Raw genomic sequence first — 19668 nt, 5'->3', positions numbered from 1 at the left:
AGATCCTAGGTAACGAAAACGGTCGCTCTTTGGTATTTCTTGATCTCCGATCTTCACCCCTAACTCGTTTTGGCCTCCATTTGCACTGAACTTGCACTCCATATATTCTGTCTTTGATCGGCTTAGGCGAAGACCTTTAGATTCCAACACTTCTCTCCAAAGGTTAAGCTTTGCATTTACCCCTTCCTGAGTTTTATCTATCAACACTATATCGTCTGCGAAAAGCATACACCAAGGAATATCATCTTGAATATGTCCTGTTAACTCATCCATTACCAACGCAAAAAGGTAAGGACTTAAGGATGAGCCTTGATGTAATCCTACAGTTATGGGAAAGCTTTCGGTTTGTCCTTCATGAGTTCTTACGGCAGTCTTTGCTCCTTCATACATATCCTTTATAGCTTGGATATATGCTACTCGTACTCCTTTCTTCTCTAAAATCCTCCAAAGAATGTCTCTTGGGACCTTATCATACGCTTTTTCCAAATCTATAAAGACCATGTGTAAATCCTTTTTCCCATCTCTATATCTTTCCATCAATCTTCGTAAGAGATAGATTGCCTCCATGGTTGAGCGCCCTGGCATGAACCCGAATTGGTTGTCCGAAACCCGTGTCTCTTGCCTCAATCTATGCTCAATGACTCTCTCCCAGAGCTTCATTGTATGACTCATTAGCTTAATACCCCTATAGTTCATGCAATTTTGTACGTCGCCCTTATTCTTGTAGATAGGCACCAAAGTGCTCATTCGCCACTCATCTGGCATCTTCTTCGTTTTCAAAATCCTATTGAAAAGGTCAGTGAGCCATGTTATACCTGTCTCTCCCAAAAGTTTCCACACTTCGATTGGTATATTGTCTGGGCCTATTGCTTTTTTATGCTTCATCTTCTTCAAAGCTACAACCACTTCTTCCTTCCGGATTCGACGATAAAAAGAGTAGTTTCTACACTCTTCTGAGTTACTCAACTCCCCTAAAGAAGCACTCATTTCATGTCCTTCATTGAAAAGATTATGAAAATAACCTCTCCATCTGTCTTTAACCGCGTTCTCTGTAGCAAGAACCTTTCCATCCTCATCCTTGATGCACCTCACTTGGTTTAGGTCCCTTGTCTTCTTTTCCCTTGCTCTAGATAGTTTATAGATATCCAACTCTCCTTCTTTGGTATCTAGTCGTTTATACATATCGTCGTAAGCCGCTAACTTAGCTTCTCTGACAGCTTTCTTCGCCTCTTGCTTCGCTTTTCTATACCTTTCACCATTTTCATCGGTCCTCTCCTTGTATAAGGCTTTACAGCATTCCTTCTTAGCCTTCACCTTTGTTTGTACCTCCTCATTCCACCACCAAGATTCCTTTTGGTGTGGGGCAAAGCCCTTGGACTCTCCTAATACCTCTTTTGCTACTTTTCGGATACAACTAGCCATGGAATCCCACATTTGGCTAGCTTCCCCCTCTCTATCCCACACACATTGGGTGATTACCTTCTCTTTGAAAATGACTTGTTTTTCTTCTTTTAGATTCCACCATCTAGTCCTTGGGCACTTCCAAGTCTTGTTCTTTTGCCTTACTCTTTTGATATGTACATCCATCACCAACAAGCGATGTTGATTAGCCACGCTCTCTCCTGGTATAACTTTGCAATCCTTACAAGTTATACGATCCCCTTTCCTCATTAGAAGAAAATCTATTTGTGTTTTTGACGACCCACTAGCGACCCAAAGCTAAACAATCCCATTAGCTATACCAGAAGTGGTTCTGTGTTTCTACTAAAACTTAAAACCCAATTGAAAATAAAAACACAACTCTGAATTTAACTAAAAAATATATTTTAGCAGAATCTACTGAGTTCCAGATCAAATTCCGTTACCACCATACTGAAACGAAAAATAATTCCTTGTGTATCTCAAAACTCACTTGAAAGCAAACGACAACAAAAATTGGAAATAACAAAAATTGGTAAACATATTAACAACAATTAGAAAAATCAATCCAATATTAATAAAAACAATTGCCTTCCAGATTTGAGAGGAACCCTAGAAATCACTTAGCAAAAGTTATTGAATAAGAAAAAGTGAGACGATGGAGATGATTGTAGTGGCTTACAAGAACTCCGATTGTGCTCCAGAATCTCCGACTAAGCTCTAGAACCTCCGATTGAATCTCTAATTGGATGGATTAGGGCGAAAGGAGCTCCATACTTTCAGTCGAATAGGGAAAGGAAACGGTTGAGGGAGAGAAAAAGAATTTTCTTTTTCGGATATAAGGGAAAAGGAAATGCGCGCTGGGCTATTTCATCTGAAAATTGAGCGCGTATATAAAAATTTGAGCTCTGAATTTTATTCCGTCGTTTCGGGTCGTCGCAAAACCCTTTGTTGAAGACGACAGATTGTTATTTCTAACCTTTTTGCGACATTACTAACGCCAAGGTTGCAATTATTTTCGCTCCACCATCTAGCGCGCATATTTTGTGTTATTTGTGAGGGCCGTGCTATCTGACGCAAAAAACCTTTCGCAATAAGGCCTTTTTCTTGTAGTCCCGAAATTGATGGCCCGAATAAATTGTGTGGCTGCTTTAGAAACAATGAGGGAAATACGCCGGCGTTCTAAAAAACGTCTCGATGGCTCCAAATGTTTCATTAGCTTAGAGATCTCTGGGGAATGTTCAAGTTCGGAGCACCCATAGATATCGAGCACCTGGAGATTCTTCAACTTACAAATGCTCTTTGGGATACTGAAAAGCCTATTGCAATCATGTAGTTCAAGTACTTCGAGAGCAGGGAGAAACTCGATTGATGAGTGTAGCTCTTGAACTGCTGTTCCACTTAAATTTAAGGAATTCAAATTTTCCATTGGCTCCGAGATCTCTGGAAAGTCTTCAAGTTTAAAGCAGCCGGAGAGATCGAGCACCACAAGATACTTCAACTTACAAATGCTCTTTGGGATACTTGAAAGCCTTTTGCAATCATGTAGTTCAAGTCTTTCGAGAGCAGGGAGAAACTCGATTGATGAGTGCAAATCTTGAACTGCTGTTCTACTTAAATTTAAGGACTTCAAATGTTCCATTGGCTCCAAGATCTCTGGGAAGTTTTCATGTTTAAAGCAGTCGGAGAGATCGAGTTCCTCGAGATATTTCAACTTACAAATGTTTGTTGGTAGAATCACAAGTCTATGGCAATTAACCAATGATAATTTACTTATATCCCTGGGAAGCTCAGAAAACTCGCCAAGAGATGAGCTGCCATCTAGATCAAAAGAACCAGAGACTTTCAGCTTACACATGTTGCTTGGAAGTTTCTCAAGGTTATCGCAACAACTTATATTCAAGTAAGAAATTTTTTCATGAGACCAAACTGATCGAGGCAACTCCTTTATACCACTCTCAGATAAATCTAAGTGTTTAATATTTCTTGGCATCTCTGGAAGATACTTGAGACTAGGGCAGCCTTCAAGACAAAGATGAGTAAGCTTGTCAACATCTTGAAAATACCTAGGAATTTCAACCAAATTTGGACAGCCATCGAGATTTATGTCCACAATTTTTAGACTCCCAGAGAGATTTGGAACTTCAGTTAGATTTGTAGAGCGGTGCAGATCGATCACTTCTAAGTTCACTAGTCTCTGTAACAAGAGTAGAGAGAAACATCAAGAATTGATATAATTTCTACACTTAATTTATACAAGAATTAAAATAGGCATATAATATACCTGGTCTTCTTTCCAAAGCTTCTTAATTTTGCTATCTAGCATATGAAGCTCAATTAGATTTTCCGGCGAAAAATTTGACGGCAAAGATTCCAGTGGATATCCCCACCAGTAAAGGTAACGAAGAGAATCGGGAAAGTCTAGAGAAGCGGTGGATTTGCAATCAAACATTTGAGGATTATCCACACTTAGCATTATTAGGTTTGGCATCAGTTTGAAGTCTGCGCGTTTTAGTGGTCGCTCTTCACTCTTATGCCATTCAATAAATATGGCTTCAACGTTTGGATTTTCCTGACAATAAGAACAAAGAATAACAAAGTTTAAATGTATACATTTTCAACATGTTAAGATGTAATGCTTATTTAGAAAAATAATTCAACAACGTTGTAGAATATTCTAGAGTAGTTGCGATGGTAATGATGTACAAGTTTCTAGTAAAATATCCAAGATAATTGTTGTAAAATAATAAAAATTACATAGACTTCCTAGCACAATAAAGAATGAGGATCCTCTCCAGATTCCCTTTATGAGGATTTCGGAGATTCTTCAATCGTATTCACTCATCGTACATCGTGCGGTCAGAAATCATTTGAATTTTTTTTATTTAAAATTAAACACAAATATTACCTAACAATAACTGACCGCAAGATTTACGATTAACGGAGCCGATTAAAGGATCCTCTGGATCCTCACAAAGAGGTTCCGGAGAGGATCCTCATTCCATAATAAAAATGGTAGTGGTATTCTTACCACCTAGTTATTATCACTTGTATCATCTTTCTAGTAGAGTTAAGGTCCACCAACGCATTTGGATCTCATCTCTATTAGATGGGTGATACAAATGATAGTATAAATAGATATTAAAAATAGCATTTTTGCAATAAAAATTCAATCAAATTAATTTTTTTAAGAATCTGACTTCTTTATCATAAGAAGTTTTACTTTTGTTGTGTTATCATCTAAAGTTTGCTATTTATTTTTTCTTAAAAAAGAAAAGGAAAAATTAAATGCATTTGGCTCTTACCTTGTTACTGTTCAGTACACGATAGACATCCTCATGCGTGAACAACCTATTCCGATCTTTAATACATTGTTCCTGAACAATTGTCATTCCCATTTCTTGTAGCAAATCGTGCATCTCTATGATTTTCGTTCCCCATGCATTTGAACGAATTGATATGAGAGACATCTCAATGAGAATTCTAATTCCGGCTGTCGCAAAGAATCGACGAATATCTAACATTCGTTTTAGCTCATTCACTTCCTTCCCTTTATGAAAACATGCTATATCTAGAAATATCTCCTTCACATCTTTTCCCAATCTATCATAACTTATTCTCAACACTCTCTGGATATCTTCAATGGGAAATCGTTTCAATTTGTTGAATTCATCTTCCCAGTCTTCTTTGCTCATGCACTTGAAGAACATGGACCCCAGAACTGTAAGAGCTAAAGGAACGCCTCTGGCATAATCTACGGTCTTTTTTGCCAACTCCTTATAATATGTTCTACGAGTAGTGTCATTCTTGAAAGCACGCGAACAGAAAAGCTGAAGAGCGTCTTCTGGTTTTAATACCTCAACCTCGTAGATATTATCCTCTTCAACAGTTTGTCTAAGTGTGCCCCTATCTCTACTTGTGATAATGATTCTACTTCCAGTGCCATATCGAAGACGATCACCAGCTAAACGTTCCATTTGCATTGAACTACTCACATCATCAAGAACAATGAGGACCTTTGTGCGGCTGAGCCTATTTCGAACAGCAATTGATTCTATGGATAGAACTTCTTCCTTGAATATCTCATTTAGAAGTTGCTTTTGCAAGCGATCTTGTCCATCTGATTGTTTTGATTTCTCCCTGACATTTTTAAGAAAACAAGAAGCTTCGAATTTAGAAGAGAGTCTATGAAATACAGTTTCAGCAAGGGTGGTCTTGCCAATACCACCCATTCCCCAAATACCTACAGTGATGCAAGCCTCCTGTGAGTGAATGTCCAGTCGTGATTCAATTTGCTCGATGCGGCTTTCAATTCCAACCAGGCCCTCTAAATCACATGATGATTCACAAATCAAGTTTGTCCAAATACGATCTACAACATTCTTAATTAGATCCGCCTCCGTCCTGACATATATGATTATGTAGAAAAAAGCAATAGTTAGTCTCATACAAGCAGTTATGCCCACGCGCTGTGGCAGATCGAAAAATGTCACGTAAATAAAGAAATATACTAAAAGTTTTAATACCATATATTTGTGCAAAAAAAAGAAATGTTGTTTATTCTCTGCTCAAAATGATATTAGCAATATTAAAATAGAAAATACATTTGTTTTCAGGTAAACAACAATACAGCTAACTGAGCTTGCATATTATAGCATTCAACCCACCATCTATTTGATGAAAATGAACTTGCCCCACTAATGAAACGTTAATCCTAAAATGGAATTAGATACGTTTAAATGGGCTACAACTAATTACATGCTGTTGTGCTAGGATAGCACCAAAACCTTATGGAACCAACTCTTGATAACCCACAGGAAATTTATCAAATGAAAATGCACGAACAAAATATAAAAGACACCAAGATTTAACAAGGTTCCTCAGCAGTCAGTGTAACTGGAGTACGTCCTCGGAGCAGTAGGAGCTCACCCAATAATCCACTATCAACCAAATGGGAGTTTACAAAGTGTTGGCAATCTCACAACCCAAAACCCCAATACACCCAATAACTCTCACTCACCAAAGAAACAAATAGAGAGGGAAATATAGTGGTCAAGTGACAATTAAACAATTCAAAAGGAAAAAAGACAACATGATTATGTCCCTTCCATGTTTTGGGGAGGAAAACATGGAACCTTGTATAAAGTCCTTTTGTTTTTATTTGGCCTATGAAAAGCCACGGCTGAGGGTTTTAATAAGAAGGAATTGCTGCTTTTGATGAAGAGGAGTAATGCAGCCATAGAAGAGAAAAAACGTAGCAGAAAATAGAGAGCAAAAAGAAAAAAACAGAGGTGTTGCAGCTCCATTTTGAAGAGAAGAAAAAAAGGTGATTTTCTTTCTTTGTTGGTACTCACTCAATAAAAGTTGTATTTGTGTATTAGCTTTGAGCTTTGTATAGAGAGGAAATTATTCACTATATTTCCCTCTCTATTTGTTTCTTTGGTGAGTGAGAGTTATTGGGTGTATTGGGGTTTTGGGTTGTGAGATTGCCAAAACTTTGTAAACTCCCATTTGGTTGATAGTGGATTATTGGGTGAGCTCCTACTGCTCCGAGGACGTACTCCAGTTACACTGACTGCTAAGGAACCTCGTTAAATCTTGGTGTCTTATATTTTGTTCTTGCATTTTCATTTGATAAATTTCCTGTGGGTTATCAAGAGTTGGTTCCATAAGGTTTTGGTGCTATCCTAGCACAACAATTGGTATCAGAGCACTGGTTGCTCTTGGGTACTGTCTAGTTGCCAAAGATGTCAGACGGGCAAGATGAAAATCCTTTTGGAAGCAGCTCCGGGTTTGCAAGAACTACGGTGCAAAATGCAAAGTTCGAAGTGGAAAAGTTTGATGGCACAAACAACTTCGGGATGTGGCAATGTGAGGTCAAAGATGTGTTGGCTTAACAAGATCTACTTGCCGCTTTGGGAGAGAAGCCGGAAGCTATGTCGAAGCCGGAATGGGAGAAATTAAATTTGTGGGCTTGCTTTTCAATTCGGTTGTGCCTTGCAAAAACTCAGAAGTATTTTGAGATGCGGGAGACGGTAGCAAGTGTGTTGTGGCAAAAATTGGAAGACAAGTATATGACGAAGAGTGCAGAGAACCGGCTACACTTGAAGAAAAAGCTCTACCGCTTCCAATACAAAGAAGGTACAAAAATGATTAGACACCTTGATGCTTTTAATAAGTTGATTGCCGACTTGTTAAATTTAGATGAGGATATTAAGGATGAAGATAAGGCCTTAATATTGTTGAATTCCTTGCCGGACTCTTATGAGCATTTTGTTACCACTATTATGCATGGTAAAGAAACTGTGAAATTTGAAGATGTGTCAAATGCCTTGATGAATTATGAAATGAGGCATAGAGATAAAAATCATGATAGTACCTTTAAAGCTTTATTTGTTAGAGGTAGATCATAGGAGAGAAGATCATCTTCTAGCAGGAAAAAATCACAGTCTCGACCTAGAGGAAACTCTAAAGGTAGAAAACCTTTAAAGCTTAATTAGGTCATGTGAATTCGTTTCTCGAAATTCTTATGCTTACGTTGAATTCTTCTATGCACCAAACATACTATAACGACACCACATGGTGTTGTTCAGTCGTTTGGGGAGGACATCCCTGACGAGGGCACTCATGCTATTTATCAGGAGGCTAGCCACGATTATGATGGACTCGATGGTGCTTTCCAAGCCATCGAGGATTTGAAATAGTTGATGCAAGCTCACGTAAGTGTGACTTCTATTAGGTAGAAGTCTTTGTATGGTAGTAATGATCCATGACCGGCTGAGTCCTGGATCAATTAGATCACCAAAGTTTTTACCATCCTGCAATGCTGACCTGAGGTGCAGGTATAGCATGTGGCGTATATGTTGATAGGCAAGGCTTACAAATAGTGGCAGATCACTCATCTTTTATTGGTAAGTGGATGACCACTTACTTGGGAGCGGTTTCAGATTGCATTCTTTGAGCAATATATTCTAGCGTCATTTCGAGATGAGCTAGAGGCAGAGTTTGCCACTATTGAGCAGTGCACATAAACAGTTGTTGATTATGTAGCCCGTTTTACTCGACTTTACCATTTCTTTAAGCACCTCTCTAAGGAGAAGAAAACAAAGAAACTTATTAAAGGATTCAAGCCTAGTATCAGGAATCTGTTATCTATCTAGGGATTTCCTTCATTCGCTCAGGCGATCGATCGTGCACGTATAATAGAGCTTAATGAGGAGTGTGATGCACAAACGAAGAGCAGAGGAAGAAGGCCCAGTTAGATGGCCAGTCATATGATGCGTTTTCAGGCGGACCCTTAAAACGCTAGAGATTATAGTTTGGTGGTTTTCAGGGATCGTCACATGGAGGACATCAAGGTACTTGTCGTGGAGATTTCCAAGCTACTTCTAGATGAGGCTTTCAGCATTCTGTTGTGGCAAGTCATCAGAGCCTTTTTCGAGGAGGTATTCATAGTGCATACAGGTGTGGACCCCAGACTTCTTCTGAATAACGTTCACAAAGTTATTTTAAAGGATCCCGAGACCAGCCACATAAGACACTTCCACGGATTTACGTTCACTCTGGAAGCTGACACTATGTCGCATGTAGAGATGGTTCTAAGACTTGTTACCAGTGCGGTGAAACTGGTCACTTTTTACGAGATTGCCCACATACTATTGTTGGCAGAGCTGGTAGACTTGCTGCTAATGTTGGGGGTTCGGTAACATATTCGGCATAGACTAAGCCTTTTGGAACACCTTATCGCTCGGGCTAGCAGAGGATTGGGCTGCAAAGGACTGGACATCAGAGCGGCAGACAACTTGGAGGAGGTTCTCAACGAGTTTGGGCCTATATCAGTGGAGCTGGGACATCACAAACGGGTTCTCAGTGAGTTGGTAGGGTTTATGCATTAGGCATAGCCTAACACAGTCATGTGCACTATTCATCTTGATTCACTTCCTTTTAGGGCATTGTTTGATCCTGGAGCAGAGAATTCTTTTATATCAAGTAATTTTATTAAGTCTTTGGGAAGACCTATTGAGACGATGGATGTGACGTACTATATTTCCTTTTTTTTTTTCGAAGCCTTATATTGTTGACCAAGTAGTTAGATCTTGTGAGGCTTGCATGGGTCAGGGTGAGATGACAGTAGATTTGATGATTATTTCCAGCTTTTCTTGACCTTCCACCACCACCAAGCATCACCACATCAGTTTCCCTTCAATTTCCACACAAACTCGACGAGATTTGGCCTCGGTTTTACGAGAACTTCGCCGATAGGTCCATGAGTATTCGACGGGGATCGGCCGTTTCTGAAGCTTGTTCCTTTGACCACCGCCACCAATAGACTCTACTTAAACCCAGGAACAAGGCCTAAGCACTTGTTGGGGCGTCGGGGTTCGATTTGACAACGATTAGAATAACACCCGGTTTAGGTTTCCGACGGACTAGGGTGATTTCAGGCCATTTCCCGGCCGAATTGGACCTCAACCTAAGCAATGATGGAACGTGACGTCTCAATATTCTTGCTAGGGTGCGTTAGCTAGGGTTGGAATTTTTTTCCAAAAATCCCAAACCAAACCAAAAAATCCCGATCCCATACCGAAAAAATTCCCAAACTGATAATATCGAAATTTTTAGGATCCATACCGAACCGATCCCAAATTTTTCGATATGGAATCGCCATTACATATTCATGGTTCGGGAATCCCGAACCGAAAATATAGATATAATTATTTATTTATTTTGGTTGCATGCATGTTGAATGTTGAATTTAAGTAGTTTGATAGCAGACTAATATTAGAAATAGAAATGTGAAATTAAATAGTTTGGAACTTTGGAACATCAATTTGACTTGGTAGGAATGAATTGGTATTTCAATGGATATGAAATTTCAAATTGGTAAGAGGTAAAATGTCTAAATTTCAATTGATATGAAATTGGGCAACAAAATTTCAGGCCAAAAGCCCAAGTTTTAGCCCACAACCCAAAAATCTCAAATTTCAACCCAAAAGCCCAAAACTCAAAATCCAGTCCTGATCCATACCGAAATACCGAAATGTCGTTCCGAAATTGGTTTTCAAATTCTCGTCCCAAAAAATTTTGGTTTGGGATTTGGGATCTCATTTTTGGGTTGGGATCCCATACTAAACCACCTCTAGTTAGCGCGGACTCCGGCATGATGACACAAGCCTGTGTAGATTGCAAGGAGCCAATGAGGCTAGCAATGCAGAGATCAAAGACTTAGGAGCGATTAGGTTACCCTTTTATTCTTCCTTGTATTATTTCTTTTGGGACTTATATTTTGAGCGCCTATGGGCATGTCTTTGCCCTAGTGAGAGTTGTGTCTTTTGAGAGTACAAATTTGTATATATTTTGTGAGGAGAGCCCATTATGATATTTATTTTGAGGTATTGGTTCTAGTATTTTATTTCATATCTTGTACGTATGTTAAGATGTCCCCTACGTCCCTATGTCACATGTGGATCCTGTATCCCTATGTTCATATTCTTTAGGAAGTACTTACTCTAGAGTTGTAATTAGATTGGAGACTAACTGAGTAAAAAATTTTGGGCTGTGTGTTTGGGTTGGCGTGAGATTTAGGGGGGTGTATTCAATTGGGACTTTGAGGGATTTTAATTCTTTTAATGAATCGAGGGGTATTCAATCTGAATTTTAAGTGATTCTTTGAAATTCAATGTGTATTCAATCAGGATTTTAAGATAGTTTATTAAAATCCTTAGAAATCCGGGTGTATTCAATTAGAATTTTAAAGAAGTTTATAACATTCCAGGTGTATTCAATTAGAATTAGAATTTAGAGAATTTGGAAAAGTTGAGGAATTAGAGGGAATTGGAGAGATTTTGTAGTGTATTTTAAGCACCCACAAATCTCACCTCTTCCCATGAGATTTCGAGGGAATTGAATCAAAATTTTACATAGAATCTCTACAAATCAGTTAAACTCCGTAAAAATCCATGGATTTATAAATCCATTAAAATCTCTCAAATTCCCAATTGAATACACCCCTTTTAGTTTCAGGTCAGGGATTGTGATGGTGGATTGAATTGGAATTATCATATGCTGTTTGGTTGCTTGCTTCAAATATGATAACTACAGTGACAAAAAATGAAAACCCAGTTATTGCCGTTGGTTTACTTTTTCCTCCTTTTCGTTTATGCAAATTCATTATATTTTGTGCTTACACCGTCTATTAAAATGTTCTATTTTGTTCTGTTATTTACATTACATATTACTTTGATGTAATGTTGTTCTCTAAATTAAAAAAAAATATTCCACTCTTCTTTAGGATCTGATTTTAATTACATGACAAATTTTTTGACCTACCGCAATGTGCAGACATGAAGTCTTGCTAAAACCAAAATCTACCCTCAATTGCACTGCAGCTAAACTACAGTGCCACCCCTCCCCAAGTTTAAAGTAGAGTAATGCTAGCTTTACCAAAATCTGAGTACAAATCAAATTGTAACAAGTTTAAAGAAAATTTATAATTTTATACAAGTTAAAGAATGTGTTACTTACCCGCGTTTGTTTGAATAATCAAACCCAGACAGATCGGCTGCAGTCTTCAAAGCATGCCTCCACTTGTGCACCTTATCAATATTGTCCTTGCATCGTTTTTCAAGTTGAGCAAATGCACCTGCATAACTCCCGTGTTGCTTTCGTACATGAGATGGATTGATGCCGTAGAATACGGGTATAACCATATGGCCATATCTTTTCTTGCATTCGAGTATATGCACGAGCTCATCCAAACACCATGTGGAAGAAGCATAGTTTTGTGAGAAAATGATCACCGAAAGTGTGGATTTCTCAATTGCCTCTAGAAGGGCAGGTCCGATTTCTTCTCCTTTCTGAAGTCTGTAATCTATGTAGGTTTCAATTTTTTTCTGAAGTAAGGCAGCATGAAGATGGCTGGTAATACCATCGCGGGTGTCCTCACCTCTGAAACTGATAAACACATCATACTTCTCCCGACGAGGGGGGATATTAGCTTCAATACCATCATCATCATCACCAGCAGCAGCTGCAGCAGATGACGGAGAAGAAAATGTTAACGATCTGCAGCACATCTGCAAGATAGTCATTATACACTCCATCTGTTTGTGTTTCTCTCAAGGAACTAACAGTAGACTTGTAAATTGTGAGTAAAAAAGAAGAGAAAGAAGCGAGCGCTTGATAATATATCAAAGAAAGAGACGGGGATACTTGAGATGAATGAGATTTATTAAGTTATTGTAACTTTTATGGTGCTCAGGCTTTCCTAGAAAATCATCAAAGAGATGAAACCAACTCAGGCACCTTTACCTTCCGCGTGCAAAAAATCAACGCGTTCACACATGAAGAAGGACAGATAAGGGAAACATCATCATCAGTCCATACCTTTTATTAAAGCTAGCTGACTGCTCACAGGTCACAGCGAATGGTAGTGGCAAACACTCAGTAAGCCAATAGGGCCCCCTTGCCGGCCTTAAACGTTTTATGTACAAACTTTGTTGCTCGATTTTCAGCAGAGCATCCAATGTAATCAACAAGGATGCCACGATGGATTGATGAAACATCGATGGACATCATATTATTAAATTTGCACAGAGAAATTATTTAGCAGCTTCGTGCTCCAACTTGCAACAAACAATCACCAACACCAGTGATAAGGTGCTAGGACGCAACAGTCAATCACCAAAACTTGCAACAAACCACGAAATTATTTTCGATACATCATACACACAGCCTTTTTTTTCCCTCAGAAGCGATACACACGGCTTTAGTATTTGTACAAATTCAATAATCACCAAAATAGGCCAGTAGCCAGCAACAGATTTCATAGCTCATGTTGATTTTTTTTAAGAAATAATATTTACGGAGTGATTTATAATATATGATCTCAATAATAAGTATTGAAATTTGTGTATCATTCATGCAATGTTTGAAGAATGGTGTTGGTCTATACCCATGCATCCTGGGTTCGAATCCCGCATCTCTTAATTATTGTAATAATTTTGAACAATTTCGAACCCCTCTCCCTCCCTTTAATAATCATAAATTCTTTAAAAATAAAAAAAAATAAAAGAATTCTACACAATTTTGTGTAGCGAAGCAATGTAAATTATTGGGTTTAATACAACTGTGCTATGGTGAGGAAATTTGAGTGAGGCGCTCAATCAGTCGGCTACAATAAATTAGTAACGAACTCACTATCTTTGAAAGTCAGTCATAAAATTACACACTTAATCAACTACAAGTAAGGAAGAATATTCCGTCATTTAGTACTACGATCTGGTGATATTCTTCTTCACTTGTAACTGAGAGGTTTTAGATTTGATTCTTGCCAAAGACGAATTTTTTAATAATATTATTGCTAGTCCATTGTCAGGGCACCCCATCTCTCTTACTGTAGATAATATCGTTTGTTATATATAAAAATAAAAAAAATACTACTATATTATAGTAATTTTTTTTAGGAAATACTATATTGTAGTAATTAAATGACAAATAAAAAAATTGTTCAAGCCAAACAACATTTTGACAAATTAATTGATGTGGACTAAGCACAAAAGAGTATAGGGCTTGGTTCAGTTCAAACGGTTTTTTGCCAAAACCAAAATTGAAATCGAACCGAAATGTTTCATTTTTTTTTTCAATTCTTTTTTGGTTCGATTTTTTTTCAATTCGGATTTTTTCGGTTTAGTTTCAGTCTGGTTCGTTTTTTTCAATTTTTTTTTAATCTGAAAATTGATAAACAAATAAATCTGGCAATTGGTAAAGAAATGAATCTGGAAAGAAACAAATCTGCAACACCAAGAGCAACACAAGCACATAATCAATCAAAATACTATCTTAATCCACAACTCACAACAATAATTACATTCATTCTTTTGAAATTCGAATAACTAACAAACCCACAACACAAAAATCGGATAAATATGCAATACGAACCAAAACAACAACCCATAAATTTACACCAAAATTTACCCTAAAAAACCCATAAATCGACAAAATAAATAAGAGAGATTAGGGAGGACAATCACGTTCATCAGACTAGGCATAAACCTTTTGAAAAAGAACATAAGCCTCTCACTGCCAGGGAAGATATTGTCATGGAAATAGATGGCGGTGGAAGTTTGTTCCAAGAAAGGCAAGAAGTTGTTTCTCACAAATATGAAGCTTGGAATAGAAAGGATGCTCCCCCAAGGTCAGATCAGACAGTTCATCTCATGGAAAAGATCGAGAAGCTCCAAAACAGGGTTGTGGGTGGGCTGTTGAGACGGCGAGATGGAGAGACGATGAGAGTGGGTTGTCAAGATGAAGGAAGGGCTGGCTACGTGTTATGGAGAAGAATTGAGAAATTGGAGGCAGGGACATAGAGGGAGTCTGGAGGCAGGGGATGACAGAGAGAAGAGGGGAATGAAAAATAGAAAATGTGCGGCTGGTACTACGAGTGGCTAGGGTTTTGTTGATTTCTAATTCCACAAAAGACTATAGATTTCAATCTTTATAAATAATTTAGTCGCACAATCATAACAAAGCAAAACATGTTGCCAAGTTGGCTTCAGTGAAACTTTTCGAGCTGGAGCGCATGGGTTTGAACCTTCATGCCTCCAAGATTTCGGAGAATTTTGATAATTTTTTGATTTTTTATAATTAAATATAATTATATATATATATATATATCGGTTCGGTTTCCCAACCTCAAAAATCGAAACCGAACTAACCAGATTTGGTTCGATTCAGTTTGACAACTTCGGTTCGGTTTTTTTCTGTCTTGGTTCTGACACGCCCTGATCCTGATGTCTGAGGGACATCAGGATGACCACGTGTTGGCCGACACCCAAGAGTAATGCAAGCCATTTAATAAATGCATATGCCGAGAACATGTGAAACATGCATATAAATTTCGCTCGTAATTATAGGTATGTTTGCCAACTTCACTAGCACTTTCTAGTGCATGTTCATGCACACACTGCACCGACATATGGGTTTGCATAATAGCCTTGCCGACTTAAATGATGCTAGAAGTTCTAGCATATTATGCATGTCCACCGACTTAACATGCAGATTTGAACTAGAATGGTCTAGTTCATTTACAGCTGGACCAAGTCCTCTAGAAGCTTCTGCCCTCCAAGCTTGTTGCTTCTATTTGCTAGACTTTTCTAGAATCCAAACACCAATTGGGCTGGTGTTGATCTTCAACAATACCCTCTATACGAACCTTTCTCATTTCTTCCATGTGTCATCACAAGTCTTAAAAGAGTGTATCTTGGTGCCATTTTGTTGTAGCTGTGATGACTATGTGATGACATGTAGCTCTGAGGACTATGTGATGACACATGGAAGAAATGAAATAGGTTCTTCTAGAGGGTGTTCTAGGCTTTAAAAATAAAAATAAGGAAAACTAATAAAAAGGGCTTGAAAACTTTGAGTTTTAATGATAAGGACAAAATAAAGGGTAAAGTGAATAGTACCAGGATTGACTTTTTAGTGTAAAAATGTGGTTTTTCGTTAAAGTGAACAGTACTAGGTGCTTTTCGTTAAAGTTCCCTTAAAAATATAGAAAACTCTCTTTGCTTTGTAACGGCAATCTAAAACTTCCTATATATTGGTGGAGACTTGAAGCACCTTATATTTCTTAGATTGAACCCTACATGCAATCTGACTTTTGTAGGAGGAACTGGAATTAAGCTAGAGTCATCGTGCTTATTATTACTCCCAATTGTGTCATATGAGCACATTATTGGAAGGAATAAACATCCAATTGTGTCCTAAATATGTGCTCTTAGAACACAATTGAGAGGAGCAACGCTAGTTTCATTCCGTTTCCTCATACACATGTGAGACTGCATGCAGGGTTCAGTTTCATAAACATAAGCACTTCAAGTATCCAATCAACAAATTGAAAGTTTAGATTACCGTTACAAAGCAAAGGAGTTTTCTGTAATTTTAAGTCCTAAAATACCCTCTATAAGAACCTGTCTCATTTCTTTCATGCATGTGTCGTCACAAAGTCTTAAGAACCACGACAAATGACCACCAAGATACACTCTCTAGGACAAGATATATTTATGTTGAGAGCCACCAATTTTTAGCTACTTGGATCGACAAGCTGTCATGTTGAGGTACAATCTCCTTCGAAATGACAGAGATCCAGAGCTAAAAATTGTGCAAACATGGACTATGCATGCTGTTAAAAATATTCATCACTTTATATTTTCTAGATTTCATACCTCTTACTCCGGTCTGAAGCTCCATTGAAAAAGGAGATGGATTGTCTGCCATCCCCTTTCCATACCCTCCCCATGCCCTCCTGTTTTGTGCGGTCACGGTTAAGCCACGTCATCATTTTATATTAATTTTTTTATAAAAATAATAAGACAAAAAACAAATGTTAACGTGGCTTAACCGTGACTGTACAAAACAGAAGGGTATGGGGAGGGGAGAGCAGACAATCCATCTCCATTGGAAAAAGCTTGACCTGACTCTATCAAAGTTTAACCTCTTCAATGCTCCTCGAGGATTGTGTTCTTGGTCCAATGATCAATCAAGCGAAACACAGAAAGGAATATTGAAGAGTGCTTCACGTCTCAGCTGGGGAATTTATCTTCCTTGGTTTTCCATTTCTCCGTGTTCGTAATCGACAACCATTTGATCTACGCAGCCGCAAAAACCCCTCGCCTCAGACAACTTGTTCTACCAACCTAGAACCCGATTGCAGCGATTGGATTTGAACACGCCTCATGGCTCAAGGAGCTCAAGCTTTAACCAATGTGGCAAGATATCGAGGATTGCACAATGGTCGAACATAAAAGCAAAGAACAAGAGTGATTTGAAAGCAATATGAATTGCAATGCGTAGTGATTTGAGGAAGACTATGAATGTATATGGATTGGCAATAACATCGAATAGATTTATATAGAATTACCATCAAATACGTTTAAGACACACGTGTTATATACGGATTGGCAATAACACATCAATATCTCATAAAGTATTTGTCCATGTGGTGTACGTAGATTGGCAATAACACGTGACGTCAATATTTCTCCAAATATTTGTCCTTGTGGCAGATACAACGGCTATATTTAGATTGGGACTAACTCACAATATCATTAAATTTTGTTTTCAATGACGTTGTAGGATTTTAATACTCATTTAAAATTCAAATAAATTTGCATTTAAAACGTATCCCAAATTCATTTTGGCCGAGTTTATATTTATCTTTTTTATTTATATTATTTGTTGTTTTTTACATAATCCACTTGACATTACGTAATTGGCTTTGTGGGCCTTACATTGGTGCCACATTATACACTAACGTATTTCGTTAACAGAGTTAGACGGAAGGACAACATTGATGAATGAAGCAAGAGATGAAAGATGAAAATTGATGAGTCGACAAAACATAAGGGACTATTTGTGGTAAAACTCTAGAATTTAAAAGTTCCAAACTTTTTGGTTTGCCAAAAATAAAATCCTTATTATTGACTAGTATTGGCTTTATTTAATTATTTTGGAATTTGAAATAATTTTAAAAACGAATGATTAGTCCATGTGGTATTATTATGATTGGCTTTCTAGGCCCCTTTGGGTCCCACACATCACACTAATGAAATTTTTAATGGAGTTAGACAGCAAGGACTACATTGATAAGCAGATAAAGAAAAAATTTATGAGTTTGAAAAGTAAGGAACCAAACTGATGAGTTGGCAAAACATAAAAGACCATTTGATAAAACTGAAAAAACATATATATATATATATATATATATATATATATATATATATATATAATAAAAGGATCCGGTTGCTAGTGATATTTTAATCTTTTTCGGGTCTTAGTCTCATCTGATCTGAATCTAATGCTAATGGGACATGGATTGACAAGTTAGACTCGATGATTTGAATTTGTTAATTTGATTATAAATGGATATGAATATGGATCAGGTTTGAACTAATCCAAATCCGATCCACTTACAGATCAATTTTGAGGTCATAAGTTCAAATTCCATTGAAGACATTTTGAAAATTCCATTGAAGACATTTTGAAGTCATGTATTCTTTGTCGCCGAAAAGCTGATCGACTAGTCACCAAATGACCAGCCAATCACCCAAAAAGTCGAGGGTTGCCAGAAAAGTTGCTTGAAAGTTGGTTGGCTGGCTAGCCACTAATTATCGAAAAATTTAGTGAGATTTAGTGATATGTATAATATGAATTGGATTGACCTATCAATTGGTATCTAAACTAAAAATATGGTGATTTTTCTAAAGCTTTTCCTAGAAATGGTACATCTGAAGGGAGGCTGATTGTCTGCCCTCTTTTTCCCATACTTTTCTCATCCCCTCCTATTTTGTGCAGTCACGGTTAAGCCACGTCAACATTTTATATTTCTATTGTTTTTTGTTTTATTATTTTTATTAAAAAATTAATATAAAATATTGACGTAACTTAACTGTGACCGTATAAATAGGAAGAAATAAGAAGGGCAGGGGAAAATGAGGGCAGACAATCTGCCTCCTTTTGAAAAGCCTAAAAACCGTATTTGGCAGCAAATCATTTCAGTGCTTTTTTTAGAAGCTCTTAAATATTTAATGGTTAATAACATTTTGCACCTTAGAGCGTCTCCAGCAGTTCTTTAATTGAAACTCTTCAGATGGGAGGCAGATTATCTGCCCTCCCTTTCTTAGAGCAACTCCACCCATGGAGCTCTCCCCCTGGCAATCCACTATTCAATCCACCCTATTGAACAGTAACTGCCTTAAATGAATAGTAATTACCATTAATGAACAATAATTGCCATTTACATCTCAACCCTTGGAACCCTCCCCCTAGAAGCAATAAAAATAGTAGTTTTTTATGTTTGTTTAAATAATAAAAAATTACAAAATCTATCTCTCTCTCTCTCTCTCTCTCACCAAAAAAATAAAAAAATACAAAACCCTCGGGCCACAGGCCCGTCGACTCCCCAGCCCCCCTTCGCTCGACCTCCCACCCTCACTCGGGCCCTTCCCCGCTGGATTTTCTCCTCGCCTAACGCCCGAGCAACCAGCAAGGCTGGAGTTGCTCTTATGTCTTTCTCATCCTCTTCTATTTATACGGTCACGGGCACGTCAACATTTTATATTAATTTTTTAATAAAAATAATAAAATATAAAATAATAAAAATATAAAATATTGACATGGCTTAACCATAACTGTACAAGAAGAGATGAGAAATGTATGAAAAAAAGAGGGCAAACAATCTGCCTCCTTTCC

At 37.7% G+C, this 19668-nt stretch overlaps 1 protein-coding gene across 14 annotated transcripts in view; it reads right to left on the bottom strand.

The window, feature by feature from the left end:
• The window catches only part of LOC126618426 (disease resistance protein RPV1-like), a 90503-nt gene extending 77745 nt beyond the window's left edge, over window positions 1-12758 (bottom strand). For 2 of the 14 annotated variants that reach the window (XR_007621708.1, XM_050286488.1), the window contains exons 1-4: window positions 11944-12730; window positions 4725-5823; window positions 3704-3991; window positions 2906-3616 (exon numbers count right to left, since the gene is read on the bottom strand). Coding sequence is in view for 8 of the 14 variants with exons in the window: in XM_050286488.1 (XP_050142445.1) it covers window positions 2906-3616; window positions 3704-3991; window positions 4725-5823; window positions 11944-12521 (2676 nt within the window). In the remaining 6 variants the exon portion in view is untranslated. Of the gene's footprint in view, window positions 1-2101; window positions 3617-3703; window positions 3992-4724; window positions 5824-11943 lie in introns of all 14 variants that reach the window. The other 12 variants (XR_007621706.1, XR_007621707.1, XR_007621709.1 and 9 more) reach the window with 11 other exon arrangements.
• Between the last annotated feature and the right edge of the window lie 6910 nt (window positions 12759-19668).

This window comes from Malus sylvestris, chromosome 4 (assembly GCF_916048215.2).
Source record: "Malus sylvestris chromosome 4, drMalSylv7.2, whole genome shotgun sequence".
NCBI classification, from domain to species: Eukaryota; Viridiplantae; Streptophyta; class Magnoliopsida; order Rosales; family Rosaceae; genus Malus; species Malus sylvestris.
Note: the sequence above shows the minus strand (reverse complement) of the source record. Positions and strands in the feature narration are given on the sequence as shown.